At 45.0% G+C, this 27,470-nt stretch overlaps 2 protein-coding genes across 4 annotated transcripts; one reads left to right on the top strand and one right to left on the bottom strand.

The window, feature by feature from the left end:
• Window positions 1–360: 360 nt before the first annotated feature.
• tfb1m (transcription factor B1, mitochondrial) lies at window positions 361–27,470 on the top strand (the record flags this gene model as incomplete). 3 transcript variants are annotated; one of them, XM_082517178.1, is made up of 8 exons in its annotated part: window positions 361–442; window positions 4,645–4,791; window positions 5,313–5,464; window positions 5,648–5,756; window positions 5,857–6,008; window positions 6,333–6,452; window positions 25,521–25,648; window positions 26,515–27,470. In XM_082517178.1, exons 2-8 carry the CDS (start codon window positions 4,659–4,661, stop codon window positions 26,801–26,803), a joined length of 1,083 nt encoding a protein of 360 aa, XP_082373304.1. In that variant the 5' UTR covers window positions 361–442; window positions 4,645–4,658. The 3 variants fall into 3 exon arrangements, with proteins under 3 accessions (XP_082373304.1, XP_082373306.1, XP_082373305.1); XM_082517179.1 differs by lacking the exon at window positions 361–442 and adding an exon at window positions 1,563–1,632; XM_082517180.1 differs by lacking the exons at window positions 25,521–25,648; window positions 26,515–27,470 and adding an exon at window positions 16,985–17,248.
• LOC309696086 (claudin-20) lies at window positions 17,321–19,314 on the bottom strand (the record flags this gene model as incomplete). Its single annotated transcript, XM_082517181.1, has 2 exons — window positions 18,873–19,314; window positions 17,321–18,228 (listed from the first exon to the last, which is right to left on the bottom strand). Exon 2 carries the CDS (start codon window positions 18,047–18,049, stop codon window positions 17,321–17,323), a length of 729 nt encoding a protein of 242 aa, XP_082373307.1. The 5' UTR covers window positions 18,050–18,228; window positions 18,873–19,314.

Here is a 27,470-nt window from a genome sequence, read left to right as displayed (position 1 = left end):
GCTGGGCATCACTCAGTGTCACAAAATACTCAAACAATGAATAAATATCCTACAGAGCTCTAATAGAAGCATATAGCCTGCCCATCAATGGAAAGGATTCAACAAGTTAAGAATGACTCTCCCATCTTTTGCTCTTTTAAAAGCTACATTTGGATTTTTAAGGGTTGTAGATTCTCTTTCAGATCTGATTAAGAGAAGAAATGGTGTAAAATTAGGACTACATGAACCACCAGGTGCCACTGTGTGCGCTGAAATGTCTCCCCCTTCTGGCGAAGAGGCGTCATTCATCAACACCAGCCGCCCTGTCAAGGGCACAGTGGAGCTCCGCCTACTTTAATTTGATTGGGTGATACCGGTGTTCGACGAAGTTTATTGGATATCTGGTCGTCAATACGATGACGAATAAGGAAATTCAAGGAAGAGAGCACCGCCGGTGACAAACGTGGGTAAACTCCTGTGTGTTATCAGTCTCGTGTACTCGTTGTGTGTCATTGTCATTTTTATCTCGATTTTTGGAGAAAACGGTCACGTGTTTCGTGTAAATTGGCGGCTTTCCCACGAGCTCTGCGAGCTGCATTTTAGACAGCAAGCTAACATTAGCTGCAAATGTTAGCTCCTGTGTTAAGAGTGTCACAGCAGAGTCAGCTGTCAGCTTCAGAGTGGAGTTCATAAGTCCAGTTATTCAGCTCCAGTTTCTCCTCCTAAGTCGTGGATTTACGTGACGTTGGCCGTCACAGTGAACGTGTTTTCATAACGTGGAGAACGGCACATAACTGTGTGCGGGTGTTTTCATTTAGTTTTCTGCTCAAAGGCCACAAGGAGGCGCACACAAGACACGGAGAAAAAACCTGATGTGCATCTGCTCCCATAGGTTTTTGGAGAGTTTCTGTAGTTTTGTCTCTGTTCCACCAGCACAGTGGATTTTAAGAATTATAATATCACGGTGTGGTTGAAGTGCAGGATTTCAGCTTTAATTCAAGGACGTTTTATACATAGTCCCTCATTTTCAGAGGATCTAAAGTAAATGGACAAACTAAAAAAGGTTAAGGGTGAATATTAGTAGTTCAAAGTGCTGGAGGCTAGACATCATGGACATCACTAGGTGCTGTGTTTCCTGCTTGAGATGCTCTGCAGGCCTTTAGTGCAGCTGCCTTCAGCTGCTGCCTGTCTGTGAGGCGCTCTGCCTTTTAGTTTTGTATTCAGTGACTGATAAGCTGCTCTCCTGGGCTGAGCTCAAGTGACTGGCTTGCTGATTGTAGAATACCCCATTTCTTTGCCTTGAGAAACTTTGCAGTTTGCTTTGGGCTATTATCCACCTGCACTGTGGAGCTCTGTCTGATCCACTCTGCAGCACCTGTCTGAATCTGAGCATAGAGTATAGCCTTGAACACTGCGCGGTTCATTCTGCTGCTTCTGTCAGCAGTCAGATCATCACAGAACAGTGACCTGTCATACATGCTCTTTCCTTCTACATCATTCTAGTAAAATTCACTCTATGTATCATCTGTCCAAAGAGTTTTCTTTTAGATGATTTTTTTATTTTTTATTTTTTTGGGAAAAAGTCGAATCTGGTGTTCGTGTCTCCCCCCAGTTGGCTGTAGCTCAGGAGGTCCTTTAGGTCTGGCTGAGCTGGTCAGTGCATTAATTTTTTTTTAGTTTTGTTGCTTTTTATTTTATTTTTTTGTTCTGTGACAGGTTTATGTGGGTTTTTCAGCGATTGCCTCCTTCTCTTGTATCAACATCTTTTTGTACTTCATATTCAGAGTTCCAGTGGAAAAAGTACCAAATACAAGTTCGGTACTAGGACTCAGCTCCTGGTCTTTTATCTGTTAAACATGCCACCAAACTGTAAAGAAACAGGTCTCACCTGGTCATGAAGCAGTTTATAAGTCCATGGTTCAGTTGAGCTGAGACTAGGGGTGGGGGAAAAAATCGATACTGTGTAGTATCGTGATATTTTGTTTGCTAATAATGTATCGATACAGGGACAGCAGAAATCGATATTTTGTTACAAAAAAGGTTTTTGTGCTCTGACTTCAGATAGGGTTGCCAACCGTCCCTTAAAATACGGAATCGTCCCGTATTTAGAAACAAAAGTACACGTCCCGTATTGAGCTAATAAGGGACGCACTTTGTCCCGTAATACAGTGAGAATCAAAAGTAGTCTATAACTTTTAATGGAATTAACGCTTTGTTTGAAAACATAATTCCCAGCCCCTCTCCTGCTTTGTGACCAATGAGCTGACAGCACACTTATGACAATTTGAGTATGACAATTCAGATTACCGCTCATCTCATTGGTCGAGGAAAGGTCGCTTGCGGAGAAAATACCGGAAGACAACAGATGACCACAACAAGAAGCATGGCCAACAGGGAAACAAACGCCGACACTGCGGTGCAAGTCTCGGACGACAGTAAACCTAAAGCTGGGCAGACACTGTGCGATTTTTTCAGTCACGTTATTCAGCTCCTGCTCAAACTGCACGATTGACTCGCAGGGGTTAGAAGTTTGCAGGTCACGATGCAGGGTCTCACACTATACCGCCCGATGCTCTGATGCGACCTGAGTGCTCACACTGTGCCTCCATAAAATGAAGGTTATAACAGAAAATCTGTCGCTCGCTCTCCCTCTGTCTTTCACTCACACAGACACACCACCACCATCAACTTTGCTAAATTGCTAATGAAAAACATGATCAGGCAGCTGTGATTGAGCAGCAGTGTAAATCCAACTATTTTCACGGTTGTTGTGGTCGTGATAATTTTGTGAGGCCACATCGAAAAGACTCGGATGAGCTTTCCAAAGTTCTACTAGTTGTGCCTCCATCGCTTGTGTCCAGATCACACGCTGCACAGCCGCGCTGCTCCGTCTTTTACACCGACGTTTACGTGTTTGCGCGTGAGCAGTGTGAGCGGCCGTGGTGAGACCCTCACGAGCGATTGATGATCGGGAGCTGGTCGTGAGGTGTTAATCGCGTCTCGTTACCCCACGTATACTACACGATGCACGATGAAGGCCAAAATCGGGCCGATCGCCAAATCGGTCGCACGACTCAAAAATCGGTTCAAAATGGGCCAAAAATCGCACAGTGTAAGCCCAGCATTACACTCACACAGACACACCACCACCATCAACTTTGCTAAATTGCTAATGAAAAACATTGATCAGGCAGCTGTGATTGAGCAGCAGTGTAGATCCAACTATTTTCACGGTTGTTGTGGTCGTGATAATTTTGTGATGCCACATCGAAAAGGCTCGGATGAGCTTTCCAAAGTTACCCCACGTATACTACACGATGCACGATGAAGATCACTCAAAAATCGGCTCAAAATGGGCCTAAAACCGCACAGTGTAAGCCCAGCATTAGAGCAGCAATGTTTGTTCCCCTCAGAGAAGGGGAAGAATGGGAAAAGGAAAACACCTGGCTGGAAAAAGTTAATATGGGCATGTGCAGTGAATATCAGCGCTATGTGGCCAGAAGTGTGATAATATAATTTATTTTGTGTAATAAACAACTGTAAGGATAGATGATTACAACAAATAGATGACTAATACATAAAAGTAATACATAGATGAATAATGATGATGAGTTAAGATGCGTAATCATGGGAACAAGCGGGTTTACAAACAGGAGCAGCTGATTAGCATTAGAAAAGCTGAAATAATACCTCAACTGAAGCCAATTGTACTAAATGCACTAAATGTGCACTGTTACAAGAATGTTTTTCTTTCTATTGTTTTCTATTATTTTAAGTTAAGCAGGACAGAGTTCTTTTAAAGAAAGATTTACTTATATTCTCAAAAGTTAAGCATGACAGGCTTCTGTTTAAGAAGGAGACCTGTTTTACTGTGTTAATGTTGTCATTTTGAGCTAAAAATAAATGGCTAAATGATCATTTGTTTCACATGTGTTCATATCACAAAGAATAAACATCTACTTAAATCAAATTCAAGTCAAATGGTTAAAAAAATAATTTCACACACAAAAAAAGAGCTAGAAAATTCACCACACTGGGAAGGGTGAAGACAACTGGGTCGCCCGGCCCTGGCCACGAGGTGTCCCTTATTTATTTTTCAGGGAGTTGGCAACCCTAACTTCAGAGCATGTTGATCCTTTTTCTGAGCAAGAATCCTGACATTCCTTCACTGTCCAAATGTGTTTAACTTTTTTTTTGGCAGCAATAAACATGACAGTTTACTTATTTTAATTTAAGACATGTTTTATTTTAATTAAGTTTAAAACTTTTTATTTAATGTAAAATTATATTTTGTTTTAATTTACTTTCAAATTCTTCAGTTGCTGAATGGGCTGCATAGTTATCATAAATTGCATAGTTCAGAATAGCTATAATTGTACCAGATGGTTGCATTCAGTTAAGTTGGACTAGACTTAGTTCTTATTTTATTTGTCCAGATTGGTCTTGACCCTGTTAATATATTAGTTTTATCATATTTTATTGAGTTATTCACCATTCCACTTGTTGTTCCGCTAGTCGGTTGTTTTATGTTTGTTTTTGGGTTTTTTATTGTAGCTGCTGTAACAAAGGAATTTCTTATTAATACTGTGAGATTGTGTTTTTCTTTGCTGAGGAGGCTCATCAGTCACATTTAGTCTCACAGCTTTCTGCCTTTGTTTCTCACAGCCTTCTCCCCAGTGATGGCTGCCTCGGGGAAGCTGGCTTCCTTCCGCCTGCCTCCCCTGCCGACTGTAGGTGAGCTCATAAAGCTGTACAACTTGCGAGCAGAGAAACAGCTGTCCCAGAACTTTCTGCTGGACCTGAGGCTCACAGGTTAGTCATCCAGCATTTTATTTTCTTTCTTTCATTCCTCCTTCTTCTTTTGCCCCGTCTGCAGTGTACCAAGACCCTTGAGGTCCTTCTCAGGGTACAGTAGCGTGTTACATGCACTTGATTGCACGGTGCTGCACCGCCTTGTTTGAAGGCATCGAAACCGACAGGCTTTCTTTGTAGGTGAGGTTATGTAGATCTCCTACTAATGCGAATGGACCAGCTCAGTTGTTGTAGCCCTTGAGAGCTGAGCCTTAACACAATTATCAGCGATGCAGTGCAGGTTTGATCTGCTCTCTCGTCCTTGGACAAGGTGACTGTTAGATTAATGCTTTTCATCTTCATCACACAGAGGAGAGCAGATATTGCAGCATCACACTCTATTAATCTCAATTTGGACGCCCGACTCTGATGAAAACATTTGATTGAAGAACATCTTATAATTTATAGGCTGCACGAATTGAGAATGTATCCCAGGAAATTACTATAAATGAATATTGAGTGCTCCCTCTCTGTATTCTCAGACAAAATAGTGCGCCAGGCGGGCAGCTTGAGAGATGCCCACGTGTGTGAGGTGGGGCCGGGTCCCGGAGGCCTCACCCGTTCCATCCTCAATGCTGGGGCCGCAGACCTGCTTGTTGTGGAGAAAGACACACGCTTTATCCCCGGACTGAAGGTGAGCAGAACGGCCGGATCCAGGCTGGCTGAACGAGGTCACTCTGCACACACGGCTCAAACGTCCTCACCTGCAGGAGCCGGCTCCCTCTCTTTGCAGCTGTGGCCGCTTGCAGAGTGACTGATGAGTCCTTTTATTCTTTTTAAAATGATTGTTACCTGTTTATTTTTTCCATTTGCACAGCTGTTGTCTGAGGCAGCACCGGGCAGGCTGAGGATCGTCCACGGTGACATACTCACCTACAGACTGGATCGAGGATTCCCAACAAATATCTCTAAGCCATGGGAGGGAGGTAAGAGGATGAGCGTACGTAAGCTGTTACGGCAATCAAACTGAGGGAAATACGTGTGACTAAAACGTGTGTGTGTGTGTGTGTGTGTGTGTCTTCACAGACCCTCCAAACCTACACATCATAGGGAATCTCCCATTCAGCGTCTCAACCCCGCTGATCATCAAGTGGCTGGAAAACGTAGCGAACAGAACGGGGCCCTTCACGTTTGGACGCACCCGACTCACGCTCACTTTCCAGAAAGAGGTGGCAGAGGTGGGTGAACTCCACATGACCCACATAGACCCTAAATAAAGTCAAACACCCGTGTTTGCAGATTTCCTGAGCAATCGTCACTCTGCAGACATTTTTATTCATTTCATTCTTATTTTATTGTTGTGATTTAATATTGATTCCTTGATTCATAATTAAAAATACTTTGCAGCTGAGATGAATAGATTTGGGATGGGCCTTTCATGATTCAGGCCAACAGGCTTTATTGATGTTTGCTTAATTCTTCTCTGTCTGTGATGCAAAAATCATCTTTAGGACACGTTTAATATGCTTCAGTAACTTTCAGCAGTTGTTTTTTCCATCCAGAGGTTGACGGCCAGCACACGCAGCAAACAGAGGAGTCGTCTTTCCATCATGGCTCAGTATCTCTGCACTGTCCACAACTGCTTCACCATCCCCGGACGGGCCTTCGTCCCCAAACCAGAGGTAGTGTTTAACTAATATTTGACTTTGTGACACTGAAAAAACCTCATCAGTGTGCTGCTGAAGTTTAATTACTTTAGAGCTGGAGAAAATGGTGTTGGGTAGGCGTTTGGCAAAGCACATGGCGTCTGATTCTTGACTTTGTTCCTCGTCCAGTTTGTGTACCAGCCGCTCGGATTAGGCTCTGCTTCAAACTAGTGGAATATTTTCGGTTTGTTTCAAGGTGCTGTTGAAGTTTGTGCTGATAGTTACGGTTTATTGGGAAAAGCTATAGCGAGCATTCAGATCCCCGCACGCACACCCTCGGGGGTGATGCTGGGAAAAGATTTCTTCTTTCAGAACAAAATGAAAGAAACGGTAAAGTATATTATTATTATAATAATAATAATAATGATATTAATCTTCAATATCAGTGAACAAGTGACGTTCCAGCTTTCATGACGTCAGCGGGACCTCACGGTGCCACGCTCCGGTCAGACCCTCATCATGTCACCCTGGCTCATCCCTCCACTCGTTCTTCTTGCTTTAAGGCTTCATTAAGACTGTGTTGAATCAGTGTTGTCTCACTTCTGTCTTTGGACCCTTTTTTTAGCTTGTAATGATGCCTGGTGGGTATTTGAGATGTGGCACGATCACACTGTGCCTTGTAATGAAGGCCTTGTTCTTTTTTAGGCCCAGTTTCTCTTTCTGCATCTTTCCACCCGTGTGTGAGCATCAGGGCCGATCGCGCATTTCGTCTTCAGCTTCAGTGTTTAACGTAGGACCAGAGGTGATGCATTAAAAAAAGGATCAATGCTGGCTAATACGCAGCTGGAGTTTATTTTAAATCGCACACATTCAAGTGTTTTAGAAAACTCAAGAGCTCGCTTGCATCTTTTGTACAAATAAAGCCATTTTTTTTCTTTCCCAGAATTAAAGGATAGGTGTTAGGTGGATGTCAGAGATAGACTGCTGGTCCCTCGAAGATGTCCTGGCTCTTTAGGAGACCCACTGACAGTAAATATTTAATCTCCCGTGTGGAGTAAAATGCAGCCGAGTGAATGGGACCAGTGCTGATTGCTCATTCTCTTAGAAGAGATGGATTCCAATGATTATTTCATCGCACTCAGCTGCCTTTCTGTGCATTTGTTTCTCTAGAGCATTTTATTTTTGTGTGTATGTCAAAGTGGAGCTTAATGGGCTTTAGCAGGCTTTATCTTTTGATGTAATATGCTCATATGGTATGAATACATTTGAACAGGGGAAGTTTCATGCTACACATGCGTGCAGATGAATCCGCGCCTCCCACATGCCCACACGGGCCATCTATTCCTACTAAATGTTTTAATGGGCTCTTGGTCAAATTGGTGTCATTAGGAGAGATGATGGCTGTTTGATGAGCAGCCCTCCTGCTGCTGGTGTCCTATAAAAGACCAGGAACAAGAGCACACAGAGTAGATGAAGTCTATCGTAGTAGTATGTCATGTAGTATAATTCATAAAAAGCTCAGTGGCTCTGCTTTGTTTACTGGTGCACACCAGAGTAATTACGCAGAAAAGCATGAAGAGTAAAAATGTCCTTCCATGGTTTACAGGACAGAGAGGCTGAGAGGAGCGGGACCGACTGAGGTTGTCACTCATGGGAATATTGACAGATTTCCTGCTAAAGAGAAGAAGTAACCGAGATATTGTAGATGTTGAATATACAGAAAGAAAAATGCTGCGTGCATAAATTGTTATGGTTGCTGTGCAGAGTGTTAGTACTGTACACTGCTCACAGTGCTCCTTATGAAGATGGCGATGGCTAAATACCCCCCTTTGTAGAGAGGAACTAATTATACTGGTGCTGTTAGACTGCCAAGTACCAAAGGTCTGTGTCTCTGTATCTTTCTTGCTTTCTTCACTTTGCGTGAGCCTTTTTGCGAACGTGTGTGCCAATCATTGTTGGGATTATTCTGCAGCGATGCTAATGCTTTGTACAGGACAGTAAAACAAACTACACGGTAGCAGGTGCTGTGCACACATGGCAATTAGTGAAGTGTAAAAAAACAAAACATGTGAAGTGGTTTAATACTGTGAGATCAAACAAAGCGAGTCCCAGAGAGCCGCTGAAAAAGCAGTGAACCTTTCCAAATAACCACGATGAGAAAATAGCATCACTTCAAGGAGAAGGGGGGAGGGGAGTGTGGGTTGATTGGCCGGCTGATTTGAACGTAGAGGAGGCCGAGTATTGCAGGCTGATGGGATAATGAGAAAGGAAATGTTGAATCCATTTTACATCAGCGGCTGCGGGGGCCCGTATTGACGCGGGGTGGGCAGATAGGCTCTTATCCCCGCTGCTTAATTTGCCAGTCTTGTCCCTCTCGCCTCTGCTGTGTCACATTGAGTGACTGAGATTGTCCTTGAAGGGTTTCGAGAGTGGCGATTGGCTGCTTTGATGGTGTTCCCCCAGGCTCAGGGTGCCCTAGGTCCGTCCCACTGCAGATCACACCTGTCTCCTCTTCCTTATTAGTCGCTCTCCTCCTGTTAATTCTCACATAGATGGACAGACTGAGTGATGCTTGCATCGCTTCTGGGGTTCACAGCTATGCACGTATCTGAAGGCTCCCTGAGAAAACCGAAATAGGAACTGCCTTTCTGTTTTTGCTTTTGCTTTCATACACATCTCTAATTCATATTCTGGTCAGGGGTCAAGGGGTTTCTGAGTGCACGCTGACATCAAGCATCTGCATCCTCACTGCCTGCTTACATGCAAAGGAGCTGATTTGAAAAGAGAAAAGAGCACACGTTGACTCGCTCATCTCTCTTCCCCTTTCTTCTCCCCCATCTGGGTACAATGTAGGGCTGCCACGATTAGTCGACTAGTCACGATTATGTCGACTATTAAAATCGTCGACGACTAATTTAATAGTCGACGCATCGTTTGAAGCTTTGTAAGATCACAAAGGACGCAGGAATGAGTAGTAGGATTTAAGAGTGTAATAACGGACTGAAACAGAAGATGGCAGCACTGCATGTACAAGGATGCCAGCTGCCGTTAAACCCCGAAGAAGAAGAAGCTGTGTCCCAGAATTCATAGCGCAGCTGTCAACAATGGCGGCAGCTAGTTAGTTTTAACTTTACTCTTATTATTCTTTCTGGGTCACAAAATAAACGTTTAACATATTTTCAGGCGAGAATGTAGCTGTGTAAACCTCAAATATCTGCTCAGTTTATCAAGACACCACATATTTTCAAAAGCGCTCCGACGTTTTCGGAGACGTCTGTTACCCACTAGCTCGTTAGCTAGGCGGGGGCAAGGCTAACTAGAGCCGTGAGAACACCGGACTCCCGGCAAATCGTTTTCAAACCCACCGCCGTCTTTCGCTAGTCAGGTTAAACATATATATAAGTCACTTAGATAACTTAAAAATGTTATTGTTTGGCTTTCTTTAGTATTTTATTTGTTCCTGAGTAAATCGGTTTGGCTGAGATTAAAGTTATAGTTTTTTGCACAGCTAAAACTGTCAAGCAGACAGCTGATTATCAGAAGTGTGAGACGCTGGAGAATATACTCCGGTGTCCTGTTATATTTTAGAAAGCAAGGAGTTTATTAAACTTCACCGAAACAATCTGCAAATTTCATTAAAAATTAATAAACTACCATCTTGTCTTTATTTTTAGTTAGCACAAACACTTCAAGCTGTAAGCTAATGATAGTTATATAAGACCAGATGCTGCTGGTGCAATAAGCTGTACGCTGTACGTCCAATGGATGATGATCTGATTAGTCGACTAATCGCAAAAATAATCGGTGACTAGTCGACTATCAAAATAATCGTTTGTGGCAGCCCTAGTACAATGTGATTAAAATCAACCTCTTTCCATCGCAGGCGGGTCTGTAAGTCGTGCAGTAGCTGCTCCGTCGCAAACAACCTGCTGTGTCCTCTGTAGAGCTCCTCGGGGGCTCCACGTTGTGCTAACAACTCGGGTATTTGCTGAATAAGGTGAGAATGAAATTGAGGCATGGGGTAGGGCATAACAGGAAATGGAATGAATAAAAGAAAATGAGCTGAGAAATAAGGGAATAAGGGTGGGTGATGATGCAAAAATGGAAGGAAATATTGGTGATGAAAACCAGAATAAATGGAAGCAGGGTTGGAGAGCAGATTATCGTCTGAATATGAGATTTGTCAAATGAAACAAAGCCCAGAGAGCACCAGAAGACAGATTCATGACAGAGATGGATCTGAGAGGAGAGCGAGGCGTACCTCCAAACAGATGGTTGTCTGGGCCGGTCATCAGCCCTGCTCTGAGTAATGGCCGTCACCCACCAACTAACCGAGCCTCACAGGAGGAGCGCCCTACAGATGTTCGCCTTGTACACAATAGTCTACCAAGAGCACAGGCCAGATGAGCAGAGGCTAAATTAAATTTGTTAATGCCGCATTGAACTTCGGTTGTAGCTGGCAGTAGTCAGAGAGCGATTGGACTTGAATTAAAGGTACTGTACATGTACTCCTCCACAGCTCCGAGTTTTGGAGACTTTTTCCTCCTCTGTTGAATTAATTTTATCCTTTTGAATTGAAACAGGTGGTTCACTGGGGAGCATGACCCAGCTCGGACCACCGTGGTGATGAATATCTTCTCTGTGATGTAATGTGGCCTCGCTGCCCGTCTCTACAGCAAGAGTGAATCTCCTCAGAGGGGCTGTGCTGCTTTCTCACCTCCCGCCACACATCCTCCACTCTCACAATTCATCTGAGCCTATTCCTATCCCATAAACGGGGTCAAACGCGGTATCAAGAGTATCAGGGAAAGTTATTTCAATGACTCGTGCCAGCCCAGAAAATGCCCGAAGGCTTGGTCTCAATACATCACGGACCCAAGGTAAAGAAATCTAAAAATACTCCCTTGCTTCTTCCTTCTCCTCTTCCTTCATTTCCGCTCACCTTAAACAAAACGCCAAGGTTGGCAGAGCTAGCTTAAGAACATCTCCAGAGAGCCACTGCCTCCTCCTAACAAGTAACTGTGCCGAGTTTAGCAAATTCAGCTCTGTTTGGTTAGTGAGCACGCAGCGGAGGGGGTGCGGTGTTTTAAAAACCCGGCTATCCTCCAAGGAAAGAAAGTTCAGCTACAAATGAGAAAAATCAAATTACAATACATTTATCATGGGGGAAAAGCCTCACCGCGATGGGAGGCATCAATCTATAAGCTATTAAGTTGAAGGCTTACTTGAGTGTCCAATTTCAACATCACACGCGGCGGTTTGTGACTTTAAGGCTTTTTATGGCGACTGAAGGTGTGGGATGGATCCCAATTTTAAAGTTCCAGGTAAAGATTTACTGGCTATATTAACTAGTTTCACTGGTGAGGTGATGAACAGCATCTTATGATTAAAGGAGCTTCTTTTTCTTTCTTTCCTTGTTGCCTGTCTACAGTAATCATCATTTTAGTCAGGAGAAATATAGATTATCGAAAAATACAAAAACCTTCAGCACCCTTGAAGCGTTTAGCCTCCCTCACCTTCAGCTTACCGAATCCTCCCGGGCACGCGTCGTTCTGCACGCTCCAAAGCTAAAATATTAAAGGGCCTCCTTTGAACTGTCACAGCGTATTGTTTTCCTACAAGCTTCCCTTTTGTCATCTTCATAGCTTTTACTGCCTCTGTCAGCGATTTACCGAGCAGCTAAGGTCGTTGCCGTTATTCCCCGGCCTCACATGTGCGCAGGGACTGGAGGAGAGCGACAAAGGAAGGTCATCCTCCCTCAGCGCTGATGAGCGCATTATATTTCCAGTATGAACCTTCATGAGCATAACTGCTGTCCGAATCAGAGAGCAGCACTTTAAGGGTTGTGACACGTTGGTGCAATTTTGAGCAATGTGGATGTGAGCGATGGCATTTCCCTAACGTGCACCGAGTCTTTTGTTCATCTTATTACCATCCACGCCTCCTCCTCCTTTTTTTCCTGTTTGGTGATATCTGGAAAGACATTTTGCTGACCAGGAAGGTCAACAAACAAATGTGAGCTCGGAGTTGAAAGAAAAGCGCGTGATTAACCCCTGCCTGCAACTGACAAGTGCTCACCTCCCCTCATTTAAAGCTCACACTCCAGATCTGTCATAGCAGCAACTCGGGGTGAAAGCCTTTGATGAAAAATGTAGGTTAAATACACAGAAGGGCAGATCTTATTAGCGTTCCCCCACGAGAGGAGTAGTTATTTGATCTGCACTCGTATTGCATAACCAAACGCAGGGAAAGAATGAGACGGGGAGAGAGAGAGGCTTTAATAATCCATGTTTGTTTCAGGAAAGCATATTTTCACTCACCCTCTGTTGATGAGACTCCAATCAGCTGTAATGAGAGCCCGGATTCTAATGTAATAACCACCCCATCTGAAGTGTATAGGCTAAATATGACACCAGCGTGAACGTGAGGGAACGTGCTGTGCAGGATTGTGATCTGAACCAAACTCCCATCAAGTCTGAGACATTTTCACAGACATTTTCAATTTTAATATTAGACAAAGATCACAGAGTTTGTTTGTTGTATGAAGGGGAAAAGCTATCCAAACCTAGCTGCTACGGTACCTTGTTAAATCATGAATTAACCACAGAAAGCTTCAGTTTCAGGCCTGATTATAGCCAAACCTGTTGAATAACATTAAATAGAACCTGTGAAGTGAATCAGGCTAAAAGAGAAACAAGTGAGAGACGAGGTCACTGCCATCTCTCAGTCTGGAAAGGGTTAAAAATCCATTTCTAAAGCTTTGAGATGCCAGTGAACCACAGTGAGAGGGATTATCCACATGTTATCCACAAACCTTGGAATAGAGCTGAACCTTCCCAGGAGTGACCGGCCTACCAAAGTTACTGAACGAGCGCATCGACGCCCCGTCCAGGACGGCAGAGAACAACCCCAAACAACACTTAAAAAACTGCAGGCCTCACTTCTCTCAGTCTGACTCACATCCGAACGGCTCAGAAACAACAAAATGAACGTTTTGGAGTGAAATAATCACAGTCTGGGTTCAAATGCAGTTAAGACGCTTTGGCGTGGCCTGAAACGGGAAGTTCAGCCTCCAGTGTGGCTGAATGCAAACAATTCTGCGAATTCCTCCACAGTCATGTGAAAGGCTCGTTGCTGGTTATCATTAAAGGTGGCACAACCAGTTATTAGGTTAAAGGGAAATTACGTTTTTAACATTTGTTTGATCTGAAACGTGTAAATGTGACAAATCTGCAACAAATTAAGAAATGAGAAACGGGGTAAATACCATTTCATAGCACTGATTAATTATTAAAGAACTGGGACAAAGAAGTGTGGTCTGCAGCGGAGGAGTAAACTAGTCCATTTTCAGTTAATCTGATTGATCAGTTGGTCTAAGGATCCTTTTTTTCTAGCAAAAATGTGATAAAATACCAAAAAGAGAGGCGGCAAAAAATGTTCTTCTTTCCACCAGTTGGCAGAAGAGTTTACATGTCGTTAAACTCGTCGCTTTGTGCGAGATAAACCAGCCAACTCGGATAACTCGCGTTCCCTTCAACTCCCAGAAGTGTCGTTATTGCTTCCTTCGTGTATTCGCTCATGTTATCACTAAGAAATAACTGGAGGAGATTGGGAGCAGCTTTATAAAACCCTTTCTTTAAGTGCGATTTTCAGAGAATCCTTTTTATTTTTTTTTATTCTTGTTGTTGGACGCACTGCTGTACTGGTGGGTGCTGCATACGAGCAGCCTGCCTTCCCTCCTGCACGCTGCACAGCCTGTACCATCCAGCAATCTGTACATTTGGCAGGAAGATGAATGCTATCGCCGTCCCCATCAGCCACACACATAAAAGCACACAACATCCAGCAGGCGCGCTGCTTTCACAAAATAGTTTTATTGGTAAAAAATAGAACTACTTGCACAAGCACATTGAGACAACTGTATCAGAACTTGTGAACTGTTTATCATCACAAATATGCTCTGGCAAAGTAAGAAGTGCTAAAGCATCCACAAAAATAAGCTGCAGTTATCAAAACCATAAATCAACGTCTTGGTACAGGATACGCAGGAGAGCTTAACTCTTTTTAGGACCTAGTCACTTTGCACTCTGGCCATTTATAAGCTAATGAAATCGCGTGCTGATGATCAAGCTGCACAGCCACAAAAAAGAGAGATTTTTAGCTAATTTTTTTCCCTGCATAATCATATCAGACCGAAAGACTTTCCCTTTTTTTCCAGAGTGCCAGTTGTGTGATGTACTTGTCCTGGTCCAGAGAGGTTGAATGCTCAGCCATTTGAACCGAACTGCTGTCAAATAACGTAAACGTGCACTGACTAGTCTTCTTATAAAGAAGATATGATATGAGCGTGGTGTATCTTATACTGAACCAGTGTGAAGGAATCCCGATCCTTCAGTAGGAAACCTAAACGTATTAAAAATCTAGACGCTTGTGTACAGTTGTCACAGACCTGCAGTAAACCGGAATTCCTGAAACAAGCGTTATTTACTTTTCACTCGTCTTCCTCCTGTTTCGTCTCGCTGTGCTTTGGGAAATGAGGAATAAAGAGGATTTAAAATAACCCTCGAAAGCCGCACCGGACTGTACACAAGCATCCAGCTGATTCGGACGAATCACAAATCCATAAAACATTTGCTAATGTAGAATTCATGTACAAACAAGTTGTTAAAAAAATAAACAAAAAGAACTTCAGATATTATTAAAACGTGTCATCATGAGACCATTTGGCACATTCTCAAAACACATAACGTGTCAGTATTACTTGATGACTTGGCACATTCTTTACTTTGTTTATTGCATTGGTAATGGTGCCTGGGCAGTGAGTCGTTGTCAGGAGGCCAGTTCCTTTGGGAGCAGTCTGAGCTGGGCAAGAGGGCTAAACCGGGGCGGGGCAAAAAAAACAACCCCGCGGGGCCACCGGCAGCTCCCACAGCGAATCCCGTGGTGTGCCGGCAGCAGCCTGCAGGTGGCGAGCTGGGCTTAGCCATCTGCTCTCCCCCAGGAAGCTGCATTCTTATGAGAGAGAAGGAGAGAATGTGCAGTTCTATACATCACTGCCAAGGCCTGTCTCAAGCACAAAAACAATATTCCTCCCATCTTCTTACCTCAGAAAATAGAGCGCACGGTAACTGTGAAAGCGTAGCTGCAAAACTGACACGAGTGCGTCTCAGAAGGACATGCTTTCAACATGCATCAGTGTTCTCTTGTCAGGAATCATATCCTGACACAAGCAGGACGGGGAGATGGAGTAAAAAAAGACGAGGGCGACTGGTAGGTAAACGAGGACAGTCTGGTGGATGAAATTTAAGACACTGAGACCCTTCTGCAGGTGCAGGCTGGTAGTGTATGCGCATTGCTGACGTACTTGAAAAACAAGTCGCATATGGAGAATGACTCAAATCATTTTTAGCCTCTTGCCACACGACTACCCAGTTGGCTGTGACTCAGGATTCCTCCTCTTATCTGCTTTGTTTTTTCCTCTGTGCCACTGCACCATTAAACATCTGTTCATCCATGTGAGACCGCATGCACGGCATAGACACCATATAGGGGTGTGTTACAAAGAAGAGCCATTTTCCAGCCCCCCCCCCCCCCCCGGACCAGGGCTTCTGCTTCATGTCACTGGTTAATAAAGGGGATTAGTGAAAGTAGTGTGAGCAGAGGCTCTGATGAAAGCTTATGGCATGCCATGGCAAGAGAAAAAGATGCCCCCTACCCACCCGCCCACTCAAAATAAAACAACTTGACTGATTGACACGCACATACCCCCAGACAATGCTTGAATTCGGTTTCCATGGCAGTGTGGAGGTGGATGACAGGAGAGAAAAGCACATGCAAAAAGCCGGCGTGTCGGAGTGTTTACTGCATACGAGAAGACGCACAAGTGCATGTGTAAATGTGTGGGCGTGATCGTCTGGGATGGATCGAGATGGGTAGCTGCTACTTACAGGCAGACTGTTTTTGTTTGGATGGAAATATGAGATGGTCCACTCTGCTGCTGAAGTATTGGATCACGCTCTTTTCAATTTCTCTCCATCTCTCTCATATTTCCACCTGCAGAGAGAGACGCAGGCATCTGTTTGCCTGCATTTTCTCTCTTAAATCCAGCCCAGCAGCCCACATCTACTCCTCCTGACAGTCCTCTTTGAACAGTTACAGCAGGGTAATGTTTCTACAGCTTTTCAGGCACAGGCATTGTGTGGCTATGTCTCAGTCTTCTACCAGGCATTCCGCTGTATTTGTACACAGGCTCCACACAGCATGCTTTAGAGGCAAAATATCAACGTCATTCTAGTAGCTAACAAAAATATGCCCATTTATTTCATTAGTCAATTCCATGTTGCATTCTAGTGGACAAGCATAGGATAAACTACAATGGCTTGCTATGTGAGGGTTTCCACCTACTGCTCTTGGGCTTTATATTGCCTGTTTTATCAAATGAGACGAAGGACTGAACGATTGTAAATAGCAGCTAAATAATCGTATGTTTTTTCCTTCAATTTAAACCTTTGGCGAGGAAAAAAAAAACTCCACTCAAGGCTTCCTTATTTGCTTAATTCATTCCGCAGGGAACTCTGTGTGATTTACTGATGAAGGATGTCTGCGTTTGGTTGGCAGCTTCCGTCAGTTCTGCAGCACCTTATCCTGGTATCCTGGCTCCTTGCACATTCACGCCGTTTGTTCCAAGGCGCTGCTCAGGGAATACCTCGACTGCTTGTGCTTGCAAAACAGAAAAAAGAAGATGGAGCAGAAGGAAAAATGTGATTTCAAAGTTGTTGCTCTCCTCTTTTTTTTTTTTTTCTTTTTTTTTCCCCCTCCAACTCCATCCTTGAGTAGATCCTAGTGCGTAGCCGTGATGTTTCCCCTCGGGCTCGTCTCCCTTTGGCGTGCACAGCACTGCGTTATTACACGTAGTCCTGCAGGCTGTAGCCCGTCTTATTGTCTAATGGGGAGAGAGAGCAGTACTGGTGCTGGAGCTCCTGCTGCTGCTGAAGCAGCTGTTGTTGCTGCTGCTGGAGAAGCAATTTGTCAGGGGGGGGCAGCAGGACCAGATCCTGGGGTCCGTGTCTCTTTCCCGAGCAGGACATACAGAAAATGGACCCCCCCACAAAGAGGAAACCTGCGGAAACAAAGGCAACGTACACGGCACCTCCAGGCTCAAACTTATTGCTCTCGGGAACGCTGGAATCCAGGAAGTTGGTGATGACCTCATTGGTAAACCAAGACGCAGGCACCAGACACAGAAAGCCTGCAGCGACGAAGCAGCCGCCGCTGGCGATGGCGGCATGTCGCTTGGAGCGCCGTCCACCTCCCCAGCGCGTGCATTTTAGTCCCAGGGAGGCGAGGCAAAGGCCCATGGCAGCCAGTACGCAGCACAGCACCATAGTGGTGCGAGCAGTCTGCAAGTATGCGGGTAGTGAAAGCACTGAATACTTAAGTGTGCAACTAAACATGCCTGTGCTGTACCATGTGCAGTCCATCCACAGTCCCTGCATCTGGGAGATAGCTGTGATGATGTTGGAGCCCACATCTGCGCTCACCTTCCAGTTAGGCAGCAGAGTGGCCACCATGGCGCCCATGATGCCCAGCAGAGCTAGGACGAATCCAAATATCTGCATGCCCGTGGATGCCATGCTGCTTTTCAAGTCGACGCCGCTGCCGCCTCAGCCGTTGTCCTCTCCGGGCAGCATTCACCCCGCTCCGGCACCGCTGCTCGTGGACCCCCGCCGCCTCCCTCCCCTCCTTTGGTGGTGCACCAGCTGCCAGTCAGAATCCCCCAGTTCCCCGGCTCCTCAGCTGCAGCTCCACTGGGCTGGAGGAGAGAGACGGAAATGAGAAATTCACATCTCATTCACCTCACACAAGCGCAGACTTTTTTCTTTTTTGGCTGGAAACAAAGGACAGCATCAAGCACTGGCGCTAAGAGCTGGCTCAGGCTCACTGTAGGTAAGCAAAACACCGCCGGTCGTTGTGCATGTGTGCTCTACTCCTCTGCTTTTACAGAGCTACTGTCTGTGAGGAAGATGAGTTTGTGTTTGAGGTATTTGCCATGCTCAGTAGTCACAGTATGTGGACTCTGAGCTGCAGTGCCTTCACTCCACTCACACAGTCGACTGTATTTTCTACCACTTTGATTTCAGCGCTGTTTACCGAACAAACTGAGACTAGCCTTTAAAGACTTGCACAGCCTCATCTAAAGCTGGAACACCAATTATTATTTACTCGGTCGCAGAAATAAACTTTGAAAATAAAGCTTTTTTTTCTCTATATTACTATTTTATTTTTTTTATTTTTTATATTTTATTCACATTTTTTAGTCGGACCTCCTGACATAACGGTTTTTCTCATTCACGGCTCGTTCCAGCTTGTAATGAACAGTAAACGCGGGCCACTTGTTTCCGTTTTGTTTCCCGGTCCAGTCTGAAAGAAAGCAGCGCTGTGGGAATGATCTCTTACCCCGGCTGGTGCAGAGCTGGCGCGTCACGGTGTTCGCAGTGATTCCGGTAAACACGGCAGGCTTCTGAGGGGGCGAGGAGCACGATTCATCCCGGACCGCGGAGCCGTTCGAGCCATCCATTTCCTTAGCAACAGAGCGGAGAGACCACACAGGCTCGGCCGGAGCCCGGAGGAATAACCGGAGCTCTCTCGCGCGCGCGCTCTCTCTCTCTTTGTGAGTCGCTCCTCGCCGGTTTGTGTGTCTGCGCGTGCGTGGGCTCGCGCGTTGGAGCAGAGCGGTCTCTGCCTCCCAACTTCAAAGACGGCTCAAACCTCACAGCTCCGCGCCGCTACTGTACTACCGACACCTCCTCCACCTTCGAGCAGCCAGAACAGGACCGGAACTACTTCTGCCGTTTCACTCGAACCGAACTCCTTTAATTACTGATTTCGCGTCATTTTCACTATTTTCTACATTATTTATCATTAATTTCACTAAACAATTACGTGACTAGTCATATATAAGTTATATATTTACATGTCTTAGGTTTATATACAAAAAATGACTTTTGTCCCCTAGAGAGAGCTTCAGTAAAATAAAACTGTCCAAACATCAGATTTTATCTGGTTATTTATTTATACATTATTTTTGTGAATTTGTTTTTGTGTTAATATTTTAGAACTGATTACAGTAGTGCATGTTGTTACAGAGTGCTATTTGTTTTTTGTTTTTTTTATTTTACAAAAGGGTCATATTGGCATATAAAGAGTTTATGAAACAATAACAGGGAGAAAAATCCTTGTGCTATGCAGTATAAACTGCCCGGGGCTTTAAAAGCGCCTTGTTTGACAGAAACCTGTACATTTCCCGTTGTTTCTGGCTGTATAATAAGCAGATTTTTGTGTCGTGCAGGATTAACTTAAAGACCAGTTACAAAAAAAATGTGTGGCTCGTGGCTCAAGCATTTATTAAAAGATACCAGAAATCCCCCCATGATGGGGAAAAATGCTGCTAACTAACAAAATAAAATGATATTCATCCCATTGTTGCACTGAGCTTCCTAGTTAATCATAATTCAGTGCTGCTGTTGTTAAAATGTATGCCTAAGTAATGGCTGAGAGGGCTAGATAAGATTTCCAATCATAGCCTGACGGTACCATGGGGAAGGGTACTCTAATTAAGGCAGAAGAAATAGCTGCTATGATTGTGGCCAGATGAGCTGGTCAGGCTTTGGTATTGTGAGGCTTTGTTTTTCTAGGTCCAGAGGCCAGAGGAGCATGTGTATCCCGCCATGCCAAAACTGACCCTCCCCAGAGCATCATCTTCATCAGCATCAGTCAGCAGGATGCTAAAATTCACAGCTGCTCCCCTGTCTTTGCCCGTCTTTCCTCCCTTCCCTGTAGAGGACATAGAACAACAGGGGGAGTGGCTACTGGCTAGGACGGCCTTGATTCATGAATGACAAAGAGGACAAAAGAGCGAGAGAGGAAGAAAATCAGGCAGGGTTTAATAGAGCCGATATCCTGATATCCTTGTAAATGCAGATGTGCGTTGCTCTTATTTTGCTGCAAAGGCACAAAAACGTCCGGCTGTGGGAAATAGTTTTGCCAGTCTCCCAACTGCAGTACAGGCCAGGTATTGGAGACGGTGATGCGTGGTCATTACGTGGAGATGGTTTGGTAGCAATTGATTTGTTTAGCTATTGATCCGGTTGTTTATTTCTACCCAGCCTCCACTGTTTTTCCTGTAAACTACCCCTCAGAAACCCTGGTCTTAAAATGAGATGTGGGGATGGTGCACACAACATTAGCTCCAGTGTGATGCCGGTGTCGACCTTCGGCGCTACATTCTTAGAATTCCTTGTGGGACGCACCTGCAGCGAGATGAGAGATTTTCCAGTTTTCTACATGCACACTGCAGTATGGCGTGTGTGACCTGTCTCCTGGTAACTGATGAGATCTTAAGTGCTGATGCTGCTGTTGTTCGCTTAGAAGCAAGATAAATAAATAAATAAATAAATGCATTATAGAGGGAATGGATGTAGGGGGAGAAGAGCAAAATGCAGTCAACAAATACCCAGTGGGTGCAGATGTGACGCTGTGATGTGTGAAGATTTTGTGGGCTATTATAAGCGTGGTCCCTTTTTATTTTATCACCTTACAGCAGAGCTCTCCAGCGTTTCTGCAGCGTAGCTGTGAGGCGCTGCCGGCCCAGCCGTGCTCCTTTTTGCCCGAGCGAGGGGCTTTTATCGTTCACTTTACGTTTTTTTTTTCCCCGTTTTATGTCCGCTCTTGCGTAATTGGTTTTCAGGCTCATCACCTTGCAACAGCGATTTGTTCACAGTTCCGATGCAAGGTGTCTTGCGATAGCTGTGATGTTGCTGTCACTGCAATCTTGTTGCAGAGCAGGGTCCAAGTCTAGTTTCACCCTACATAATATGTGCAAACCCGTCTCAGACAAAACATTTCTGACATTTTGTAAAATTACCAGCATATTAAAGACTCTCTTCGGGCTACACCGTGAAGCAAGTGGCCGAGCCTGGACTGACGTGTGTGAGGCTTTTAGTGTCCCGTATGAACTTCTTTTTCCCATGCTATCATCATTTACTGGCACAGTAAATTTCACATTTTTGGGCAAAGTTCAAGCTTTTCTATGACGAAAGTTTCTCTCCAAGGAGCTGATCTTGTCAGAGGCTAGGCTGGAGTGTCTCGAATGTCCTGTGTGCATGCCAAGGGCCAATTTCATGGGAAGTATGCTGGGCTGCCTGCACAGGAAGCCCTAAGCCCTTCCTTCTTAAACCCCTCAAGCAATATCAGCCTGGTATATTCAGTGGCATTGACTGCTGCCTTCTCCTCTCCGAGAGGCTGTCTGCCTCCTCTGATGTAATGGAGGTTGTCTTCCCAAGGTATTGTCATGATTAATGCAGCTCTTCCCTCTTCGGTTGCAGGATCTCCGTGAGCTTTTGTCTCGTGTATTCCCTGGCTGTATATAGCTTTCTTCCATCCCCCAGCTCTTTCTCCAAACCTGCCATTATGTAAGTGTCGGAGGTTCAGGTAGTGTAGTGGCTAGAGCCCGAGGGCCCCTGCCATCTCATCTTGGCTACGCTTAGAGGGACATGACAAATTACTGCTCACACGCAATTGGGTAAAGTCACCAAGAAAGACACATCGGAGATGGAAATGGGGGGGAAAGGAGAGCAAGAGAAGGAAGCTGTATAAAGTAATAGTGCTGCTTTTGGAAGGTCAAACACATGAAATATAGTAAAGTGCAAATCTTTTCATGCAGATGTCCGATTATTGGGTCAGAAAAAGGTCTGAAGTTGAGGACGAAAGCAGACGTGACTGTTCAGAACGCTCGAACCGAATCACTGTACGCTTCATAAAAGGCGCCATTGTTGGTTAATCGGATTATTTGAGTTGCCATATTTGGAATAAGAAGCAGGTTCAGAGTTGGTGTAAATGTTTGAAGTCGTTGTTTCCCAAATGTAATCAAGTTATCTGAATTAAGTGAGTCAGAGCGAGAGGAATGTTCATGAGCTGGACTAAAGATCCTTACATAACAGCTCAAATTGGGCTAATGAGTCGCTTGTTTATTTTTCTTCTTCTCCTAAAAAAAATGACTCCCACAGTCTGGCCAGCCTGTGTGCTCTTCACAGGTGATCCCCACTGCTACCTTTGTACAGCACAGGGTGAGGGATAATGGGCTCAGAGGGGGTCGGTAAGTCTGGGATATGCTTCACAGAGAGCATTGAAGGCATGTTCACAGCGCCTCGGCACAGGAGCCAGGTGACGGCACGTGATTTAAGATGGAGTTTCCTTACATGTTGGGGTTATCGAGGGGAGGGATTAATGGCAGGGAGTGGGACATATTACAGTGGTGCTACCTAGTGAAGTCATGTAGCAAGGCCACACATAAATCAAACGGGCAAAGTGACTTGGACAAGCTGATGGCTGAAATGCTGCTGCCTGTATAGTCCCAGTATCGACTTTTCCCTTGCTCCTCTCTTAAATCATGAAGTGCGGAATATAAATGGCCTAATTATTCCAGCAGAGAGTGAAATTAAAGACGTTCCTTTTTATTGCTTCTTCCTAGCAGATGGTGGTCTGATCTAGCGTCACCAAAGCACCCATACAAGTGTTTTTCCAAATTCCAGATACAAAGTCCTGACTGAATTTCTGTCGACACGACAGGTGGAGACGGCGCCTTTCATGATGCAGACAAAATACCGCAGCCCCGCCGCTGGGTGCCCGGGACGGCTCGTGGCCTTTGATTGTAAAATATTCTCTGTGTAAATGATAAACTCATTTTGAAGAAGATTTAAGATTAATTGTTTATACCCACGACATCCTTTGTCCCTGCTCCTTATGCTGCATCCAGTTTGAAGCATTCCCGTACTGTTATAGCGCACAGCCTTCAGGGCTGGTGAGACAAAGAGTCTCCACTGCTGCTGTCCCATTAAAAGCCTCTTTGGCAGGATGCTCAGCAGCAACCAGGCATCTCTGGACTACACAGGGATCTATAGATCTGATATGAGATAGAGCTGTGGTTTACAAGCGCTCCTGAACGCTACATCTGTTTTTAAAGAAAAACAACAACTCTAAATGGCTTAATTAAAATCCTTTGGTACCCTTGGACCACTTTAGCTTTCTTCCCCTAATTATCAACACCAGCCGCGACTCCCGGACAGCACGAAGCAGCTGAGAAGGAGAGTGAATCACACAATCCAGAGATACAAGCCACATGGGTGCACGAGGAGCTCCGCGGGGCACGTCGTCACCACAGGAAGACTTTGAACGGAGTTGAATTAGATGTCATTTTATTTTACCCCCGTTAAGCGTGAGAAGGGGGCGCTTATCCTTAGGGGATGTGTGGTTCACATGTTTGTATTGCCTCGAATCTTTAAATTAACATTGCCAGTCATGCACCAGCACGCTTTGCTCCTTTTGCAGCTTTTGCCATCTCTGCGGTTCCTCCCAGCGTATACCTGAATAAAAAGTCATGTGAAATTACAGATAAAAGCACTTAAGGACTACGAAATGTGTTATTATTAAGAATAGCACTCTGGGTGTGTGTCTATGTAGCTCCCCTTTTCGATGTGCTCGAGCAGTCCCACTCAGTGCTCCCTCCTGAGGGAAGTAAGGCTATTACCGACTATGGAAAGACTGACAGGCAGCTGTTGTGCTCTGCTGCCCGTAGTCTGCCTGAGCTTTAGGTCCCCACGCAGTGCAGTATCACCCTGATTGTGCAGTATCTCCTTTAACTATAACTTACAGAACTGGCAGCATCATGTGAAATGTGCTTGAACAACGATGTCCTTCTTTGCGCTGCTAAAGCAAAGATCTGGAGATTCAGAAATAGTCTTTTTAATGTATTTTGGTTCTTTTGAGCTCATCATGACATTGAGGAGATAAAGAGAGTTAGAGGATGCTTTACAGGAGAACAAGTGAAGTGCTAGAATAGAACGTGTGTACGTATAGGTGCTTGAAAGTAAAAGATCTGAGAGTGAGAAAGATGCACTCTGCTGGCTCAGACGCGATTACTTCATCAGTGTGTCATGTTAGCTTAGAGCTGACACAGGAAGGATCAGGAGGAGGCTGCCAGAGTGGAACTGGAGCCGAGAGTCCCACCACCAGTCCTTAACTGGGGTTCGCTTCAGGTTCCCGAACGGGGGGTACCTAAAGGGGGTTTGTGGTAACACTGTAAAGACTTCAGCTGACGTGAAATAAAAAAGTGCGTCCCTGGTCTCTCCGTGGGCAGCTCTGGATCACCTCCAGTATAGCTGGTCCTGCTTTCTCCTGCATCTGCGGTGTGCTGGGAGGTTCCAGATTTATGGATTTTATAGATATTATTTATTATGTTTGTGGTTTTCAGATATTTTGCTACAAGTAACAAAAATAAATTAATAGTCAGATGTATTACGGTGTAACACATGGCCTTATTCGTTTATTAGGGACTATGGGGCTGGTGTTGATTTAACCTGATTGGCTCCTAAGGTTTCAAACTGTTGCTGTAGTTTCTCCTGAAACGCTCGTGGGACCATTTGTCCAAATGTGACCTTCAAAAACAAAAACATTTCCAAAATATCTCCACCTTCCTGGGCTCCACCGAACCCTGGAGTACTTTTCTGGGACCTTCTTAAGTGAGCTGAAAGCAGGTATATGCGATTTAGTTCCCGCTGAATCATCCATGGCTGCCTGCATCGCTGCATCTATATATGGTCGGTCCTCAGTGGAAATGTTAGAGGCAGATAGTGGGATAAAGAGATGCGCTCTACGGTGAGTCAGGCTTGCAGGTATTAAGGAACTCGGTGGTGATGCAACAACAGAGACTCAGTTTCTATGGTCCATTGCACAGGTGTTACTGTGGCAACTGGAACTAGCTCGCCAACCAGCCGTGCTGCGTCATCTTATTTTCTCCCTTCCCTCCTTCTTTTATCCCGGAGTGTTGAGCCCTTTCCCTCTTTCGCTCTCTTTGTCCAGCTTTGTATCTCTCGTGCCATTTGTCAGGAAAGCTTGTTTTTTTGGCACACTTGACATTCCCCCTCTGATCACACCTGACTGCTCTTTTTCTGCCACTTTCTTTCACCACATTCCCATGAGCACACTCTCTGCAGTCTAGTTTTAAGGTCTGTGCTAACCCCCCACTGTCTGGATTTCCTCTCGTTGTAGGTTGATGTGGGAGTAGTTCACTTCACCCCCTTGGTTCAGCCCCAGATCCAGCAGCCCTTTCAGCTGGTGGAGAAAGTCGTCAGGAACGTTTTCCAATTCCGTAGGAAGCACTGCCATAAAGGAGTCGAGTAAGTACACGTTAACCTAATGAAGCTTGTAGGGCCTCGATCCACTCTTTCCCTCTTTTTACTTTTTAATCCATGCGTCATTCACATCAGTTATTCTCTCTCTACATTTTTCATGTCTGACGGCAACGTCTTCATCTCATCGTTAATTAGAGTGGCTTTATATATTTTTTATATTCACCATTCAGACAGCTTTTGAGTGTTTCTCTAACCAAATCTGAACATTCGAGTAACTTCAGAGCAGCTAGTAACAAAGCCAGACACCCACATGCGTGTGCCCATCGCCCCCGTGCCTGTTAGGGAAGCGTATGTAGGCCCGGATAACAAAAGAGCGCTGGCTGTTTGAAAGAGAGCAGCAATTATGAGTCACTGAGGTAGCATAGGAAAACGAGGAAGCATATTTTATGTAACTGCCGTGGGTCGGTGGCAGCAGCACCAAACTGGGGAGGCGGCACCAGCACTCGAGCACCTAAAAAGCATCTGCAGATTGTGTGGAGCTGGCTGTCACTCGCTAACCTGCAGCGAACGAGTCCGCAGCAACATCTGAGGCAGGGACAGCTTTCAGGGTGGGAGACGGCAAAATAAATAAAAATTAGCAATTGAAATCACAGCTGCTCTGTTTCTGATTTAGAAACTTTGTGTGAGTTTAATGGCAGCCCTGGACTATGCAGTGTGGCTGTGGAGTAAATTAACAATTCATGAGGACTTTGTGTGATTTCAATTAACTTCACCGATCTGAAATAATTGCTGAGGGATAATTTCTTTCTGTTTGAACTTTCTGATGCCATTAAACTTGCATGATCGTTAAGATATCAAAGCGGACTAAGCGCAGGAATCTGTACTCTCGTGTCGTCGCTTTTTCCCCACAGGAAGTTGTTCCCTGAGGCGCGTCGTGTTGAACTGACACAGGAGATGATGCAGCAGGCCGACGTGGACCCCATCCTGCGCCCCACAGAACTCACCATACCCCAGTTCAGGGCGTTAGCAGATGCCTACGCTCGTCTCTGCGCTCACGAGCCCGCTCTTCTCACCTACGAGTTCAGAGAGGAGCTCAGGCTGAAGCACGTTGCCAGAAAAAGCAACACGGCATCATCGCCTACACTTACGGACGCACCGAGCGGCGTGGCAGAGTCCTCTGCAACCCCGCTGAAAAAATAAAAAGCATGGACACCAAGAGAAGGGGACTAATAGCTTCTGTTAGCACAGGGAGACAACAGTCTGCTCTTAGCTGTGACATTTCCACCTGGCATAACCATGCATTTTTAAAGCATTTCCCCTGCACACACACGGCAATTTGGTATACAGGAAATACTGGGACTCACACACAGGATCCACACAGGCTTTGGCTCAGCCCCTTAACCATTTCCTGGGATCCAACAGCTACCAGCAAGTCATGTGTTTTAGGGAGGATGAAGAAAGGCGGCTAGTTCGTTCCCCACAGAAGCTTTTTAAGAGAAAGCATCTCTTTATGTCCCAGTTCTTACTTCTTATCCATCTCACATAACACCTCATCCTGTGGGACTGAAAGAAACAGTGTTTTCAGGGTGATTTAGACAAGGAGAACATGGCAGCTCCATATTCAGGCCACTTTTATTCCTTCCAGTGTGTATTGCTCAGTCTCTGGGGAGACGGCGCTTTAAGGGACAAAGAGTGCTGTGAATTTGTCAGCTCAAGAAAGACTCGTCATGCAAAAGGAAGATGGCTGCAATTAAAATATTTTTTTGTTCAAAACTTTTTGTGTTGCGTTCTGTGGGCTAATGGTGGGGTAAGATGTGCTTGTAGTATAACTGGAAAATGAGGCAAAATAATAAAATCTTACAAGTGA

The sequence above is a fragment of the Aulonocara stuartgranti genome (assembly GCF_965226115.1).
Source record: "Aulonocara stuartgranti genome assembly, chromosome: 19".
Lineage (NCBI taxonomy): Eukaryota > Metazoa > Chordata > Actinopteri > Cichliformes > Cichlidae > Aulonocara > Aulonocara stuartgranti.
This window is presented reverse-complemented; position numbering and strand designations above follow the sequence as displayed.